Source organism: Papio anubis, chromosome 1 (genome assembly GCF_008728515.1).
Source record: "Papio anubis isolate 15944 chromosome 1, Panubis1.0, whole genome shotgun sequence".
Lineage (NCBI taxonomy): Eukaryota > Metazoa > Chordata > Mammalia > Primates > Cercopithecidae > Papio > Papio anubis.
The window spans coordinates 217,370,556-217,376,555 of record NC_044976.1 but is presented as its reverse complement, the minus strand read 5'-3'; the positions used below and the strand labels follow the sequence as shown (position 1 = coordinate 217,376,555).

The 6,000-nt window shown below is 38.6% G+C and overlaps 1 protein-coding gene across 2 annotated transcripts in view; it reads right to left on the bottom strand.

Annotated features, from left to right (window-relative positions):
- Positions 1-316: 316 nt before the first annotated feature.
- The window catches only part of LOC101003803 (olfactory receptor 2T8), a 28,609-nt gene continuing 22,925 nt past the window's right edge, over positions 317-6,000 (bottom strand). For both annotated transcript variants that reach the window (XM_009195519.4, XM_031660441.1), the window contains one exon: positions 317-5,373. In XM_009195519.4, the coding sequence (XP_009193783.2) occupies positions 4,415-5,353 (939 nt within the window). In that variant the 5' untranslated portion in view covers positions 5,354-5,373 and the 3' untranslated portion in view covers positions 317-4,414. The remainder of the gene's footprint in view (positions 5,374-6,000) is intronic.

Sequence of the window (6,000 nt, the reverse complement as noted above, 5' to 3'; positions counted from 1 at the left end):
CAATTAAAGATCTTTGGATTATTGTTTGTTAATGTATTAAATTTCAACTGGATGTGCAACAATTTAGTCAACTATGATGTTACTTGTTACATTTATATAACCTTTCAATTTTAATAGTAAAAGTAATGTAATAAGTACCACTGAGTTTCTAACTTTTTATATTTGAATCAAAACTAAAATTCTGTGTTAAAGATAATAAGTTTATATTTCTATTAAGTCATTTCAAATAATTTCAATGGTGTATCATTTATCTAAATAAAATGAAACTATTACATTTGCTTTATTGAATAATTTGTAAAAATCAAGCCTACTACAGGCGTATCTTAAAGTACTAATTCACTTTAGCACATTATGTACATACGGAGATTATTTTAGAATGTTAGTCATTTTGTGATCAGAATATACAGCAGAAATATATTAATGAGAAAGACTTAGTGAAGAAGGCAAGTGAGTTGATCTGGGAATAAAAAAACTAGCACAGTGGTCTGTGATAATCGTTTGCTACCCTTAACACATCTATTAGATTTTATATTGGGGGCATCTTCAATCTATAATTCCAATATGTTTTACTCAAAATATTTAGCACCTGCTTTTATATGATAGAAACACAAATATTGTAATATTATGACAACTAAGTTAATTCCCTGCCTCAGATTTCTCCCCATATAAATACATTTCAGTCCTAATACTAGATTCTTCTTTCTGGGACCACAGTTTTGAGTCTGCAGACATTCTGCTGGGTCACATTTTTTAAAATTTAAAAAAAAATCATAAAATTTGCCTGAGTTTAGTTCACATTTCTGGTGAAACTGAAGTATTTGTATTTACAGAAATTGAGCTGTCTTGCATCTTTTTCATAAGTTGGGTTCTTTCTTGCACATAAACATTCTTCCCCAGCACTTCTAAAGGCTTCAATTTCTTCAATTTTCCTAAAATTTTGCATGTAAATCTTCCCTCCACGGAGACTTCCTTGTTCTCTTCAAGGCGATTACTCTCTCCCCCTCAGAGCCTGCTCTGTCAGAACGTCACGTTTAATCTACAGTTTAGCTGCTTACGTTTATGTGGACTGTCTGCCCCTTCCTGATGAGGGCTGACTGCAGGTGGACCCTAGAGCACCCTGAACATCACCTGTGCCTTCCTACATGACCTGACCCTGAAGTCCTCCTGGGGTCCTCATCTCCCACCACATTTGACCTTACCAAGTTCCGCTGCTCACAGGACATTCCAGGCAGGGCCTTTCACATTTAGCACACTGGGCTCAATACCCCTTCCTTCCTCATGGTGTCCAGCTGCTGTTCGTGCTACTCAGATGTTTGTTTCAATGTCACCTCCTTGAGAGTGACTCAGAGGTATTGGGTGATAGTCAGTTCAGTGATTTCTTTCTGATTAGCTGACAGTTTGCAGGGAGAAGGGGGATATGTGGTTTGAAAGGAGCAAGGAAAAGGATGAAAGACACCTGCCCAACAGGAAGTCCTGTAGTGTGTGGCTTCTGGGAGAGAAAACAGCCACCCTTTCATAGGGCACCATTAGGAGCCATGTCCCTAGGGGATGCCTGAGAAAAGCGAGAAGAACCTGCAGCAATAGCTTGTGTGAAAGGAGGAAAACCATTTACAACATCTTGAACTCTAGTAGAAGAAATGATGGCGATTTCAAATGAGTGTGCATGTGTATATGAGTGGGATGGGGGCAGTGCTCACTGAAACACTGTGACAACTAGCTCTTTCCTGAGTGCAAGCTTTTTAAAGGGAGACAACTGGATTCAGGTCTATATAAAGGTAAACAATGAATTTTACCCCAATAAGCTTGTCTCCATTGTTTTTTAAAAAATGAGAATTAACACTGAGCCGATTCTGGAAGGTTATGGTTATAACTAAAATAATAAAATGAAGGTGAAATATTAAGCAAAATACATTTGCAAAGTAAGTACTAAATGAACAAGAGGTATTTCTGTTTATTACTATTATTATAGTTATTATATAAGAAGTTATACTCTACTTCATCTAGGCGAGGGTTAAAACAATTCACTTAATGTGTCTGAAAGGATATGGAAGTTGACTATTTGATGAAATTACCCTATTATCAAATTATGCCTGTGTTTATAGAAATAAACCAGGTTTAAAGGGTAATAAATTGGCTTTAGATACCCTAAAGCACAACCTGCAGGCCCGGGGTAAATGCCTCAACCAGCCTTTCTTCCACAATCCCCAGGGGCCGCCACTTCCACAGTACTGCAGGGACCTGCCAACCTGGATCTCTCTGGCTCCTGCTCCCTGAGAGCGTCTGCTCTACATTCCTCTGCTCCTTATTTCAAGAAAAGGAAAAGTTGTGAAAGAAAAGATTCAGACCAAAAAAAAGCAAAGTTAAGAAAAAAAACTCTAAATATGTGAAACTATTGTATTACAGTTGATTTTTGGATTTAATTTTTTGTTTTTGGAGATCACATGAGTATATATTTATAAATAAATTGATATAGAAATAAATGTATGTTTATTGTTGTTTCCTTTGTAAACTCAGCAGTCCCTTTAACAAGCCAAATTTCTTGCCTGAAAGTTACTGTATCTATATAATCATTTACCAGTAAAGGAGTGAAAGACATGCCATCCCCCAAATAGCAATTTGGAATACTGATTACTTTGAGTTAAAAACATAGGAGCAGTGGTTGTTTCAGAAAGGGCCAGCCGATCATTCTCTTCCTACATGCGCGAAGCCATAGAGATCCCTCGGCAGGTACACCCTCCATGTACCAGCTGAGAAAATAGCCCTCTCACCAGACACTGGGATCTGCACTGCAATGGATCAGAATGAATACACTTACCTAAGTAATCCTTCTACAAGTTTTACTCCCCTTCATATACCTCCTAATGACTCACTTAGAAATGTATTGCTGTTAGCCGATCCCCTTTGTCCTGTCATTTCTTCTTGGGAAAATAGAAAATTGTCTCTCTTTGGCCACTTCTTCAGATTCCATGCTCTTGTGAAAAAGTCCCTGTATATGTAAAATTAATAAAATCTGTGTGTTTTTAGTGGCATCATTCCTCCAGTGAAGTGGAATGTTCTGTTACAATTCATAATTAAAACAAACAGATTTATAGCTTTAAGCAGAATGCAGGAGGTGGAAGAGATGTACTAAATACCTGGTTTAATAAAATAGCAAAGCTTGAGGCATTGAATGATAACATGTGTCAGGAAATATAATAACAAATAACCCAATATATGATTTTATTTCCAAAATTCCAAATAGTCCTATGAATGCCATAGATTGCCTATTAATTAATAACCAAGTTGTTTTTGCTTTAGAAGCATATACAGATTTTTTTTCCCAAAAACTGAAATAGACAGTTTATATCACTAGGCAATAGAAAATAAGCTAATGCAAGAGGCCTCACCATTATTAGTCATCAGGAAAATGCAAATTATAAGCAAACTCAGTTCCTACTACACTCAGAAGAATTGCTAAAATGAAGAAAACATCAATATTTGGAGCAACTGGAACTTGTGTGCATTGTCAGTGGCAGTATAAGAGTAAACAATCACTTTGAAAACAGTTTACTAGAGTTCATCAGACACCTACCAAGAAAAATAAAAACATATTATTACAAATAGGAGATTAACAGACATTTCAATCATAAGAGCTTCAAACTTATAATAGCCCAGATGCCCATCAGCAAAATAATGGATAAACAAATGATGAAATTTTCCAAAAACGAAATACTACTTAGCAGTAAAAGAAGAGCAACATATCAATGAGGTAAAAATGTGGAGGGATTTTAGAAATATATTCAGCTGAAAGAAGGAAACAAGATTCAAGACAATACTACTGGTTTCCTTTGATATGAAATTTTAGAATAGCCCAAACTAATAAACAGAGATAAAAATCAGAGCAGTGGGTGTATCTTAGGCCTGGGGTATCACTGGAAAAGGGCCTGCAGGACCTTTCTGAGGTGGTGAAAATGGTATCTCTTGATAATGCATAATTACCAGGGTAGATATTTGTGGAAATCAGTTGAAAAGGAACACCTTAAATGTGAGAATTCTGCTGTGTGTAAGCTACACCTCAATTTTAAACAAATGGCAACAATTAACCTTCAAAACTGTTTGAATGGTGAATTCATTCTTTGAACAAAATATTATTGTGAGGTATGATGTAAAGCCATCTTACTAAAAATTAGTGATTTCACCGATTTTTAACAATTCACAATTTGATTGGATAATGATAGCTGAGTAAATGAACCCAAGGAATGAAGATTTATCTGCAATTCAAAGCAACACATACACACACACACACAAACACACAGAGAGACAGAGAGAGACACACACAACAGAAGTAGATATAAAAGTGTATATTCCTCATCTCTAGGAAATTCCACACAAACACTTTGCACAGTTTAGAATGTTGGAGCAAATATATACACTCTTATTCATGACTTAAGGCCACACACCGACCCATACACCTTGTCAGGGCTCCCTTGACCTCACTGTTCCTCACACTGTAGATGAGGGGGTTTAACAAAGGGGTGAACACAGTATAGAAGGCTGACACAACCTTATCGTGGTTAGTGGACCTATGAGATTTGGGTCTCATGTAGGTAAAAATGGCAGCTCCATAAAAGAGTCCCACCACAGCCACATGTGAAGAGCAGGTGGCAAAGGCCTTCTTGCGGGCTTCTGGAGAGCGCATGTGGAGAACAGCGGCGAGGATGAGACCATAGGAGGACAGGATGAGGGACAAGGGCACCAGGAGCATTAACACACAGCAGATGTACATGGCGTTTTCGAAGACTGAAGTGTCAGCACAAGCCAAACGCACCAGCACGGGGGCCTCGCAGAAGAAATGATCGATCTCGTGCGCCCCGCAATACGGGAAGCTCAGGGAAGCAGCAGCCTGCAGGAGCCCGTCAGCTGCACCCAGGAGCCAACACGACATGGTCATCCTCAGGCACAGCTGCCAGCTCATGAGCATGGGATATCGGAGTGGGTGGCAGACAGCCGCGCAGCGGTCATAGGCCATGGCTGCTAAGAGGAAGCACTCTCCGCCCCCCAGCGTGGGGAGGAAGAAGATCTGCGCACCGCAGCCGGCGCGGGAGATGGCCTTATTTCCGGTCAGGTAGTCAGCCGCCATTTTGGGCACAGTGGTGGAAACCAGCATCATGTCCATGAGGGAGAGTTGGCTCAGGAGGAAGTACATGGGCGTGTGGAGCCGGCGGTCCCGGTGAATCAGGAGAATCATGAGGGCATTGCCAAACAGGGAGGTCAAAACAATGGCCAGAAGCATCATGAAGAGGACTTGGTGGGCTGTGCTGTGGTTAAAGAGGCCTAGGAGAATGAAATAAGAGGTAGAGCTCCCATTTTCCATGATTTCATGTAAGAGTGACACTGCAAATGGAGAAAAAGATGACAGTGTTTATCCTTTATGGTATTCCATTTGAGTTATATAGTTCTTGAAAAGTAGTTGTGTGAAAGCGATGAAACCTATGTCAAATCTTTCATTTGCCACTTGCAAATTGTTCTAATTTGTGCATAAAATTAATTCAACTTTTTCTCATTTCCAAGGATTAATTATAAATTCTTCTCAGGCTGAGTATTGATTAATTTTATATAACAAATCCACGTTCTGGATAAGTTGCAAGTGACCTGTCAGAATGATTTTGCTTTATCTGATACCATCATAAGTGAGTGGGAATGAAATGATTCACATAATTTGTCATTTTATTTGTGCTTGAGTTACATCATGCATAGTCAATATTTTAGGAGCTGAATTAAGTCAATATATTTCATTATATAAAACTACATCCTTGATTATGAAGGTTGTGGGTCTATAACATACCAAAACTCATTGAAACCTACCAAAATCAGGTGGTTTCCCCTGACTTAATCCAAGAAGACTTTTTTTAACTTTCTAAACAGGGTGACTTATGTTCTCAGGTCTGGAAAGACTAAGTCTGCAAATGAAAACATACTTAATTTGGAGTTACGAACACATTTAGTCCTCCTTTATAGGTG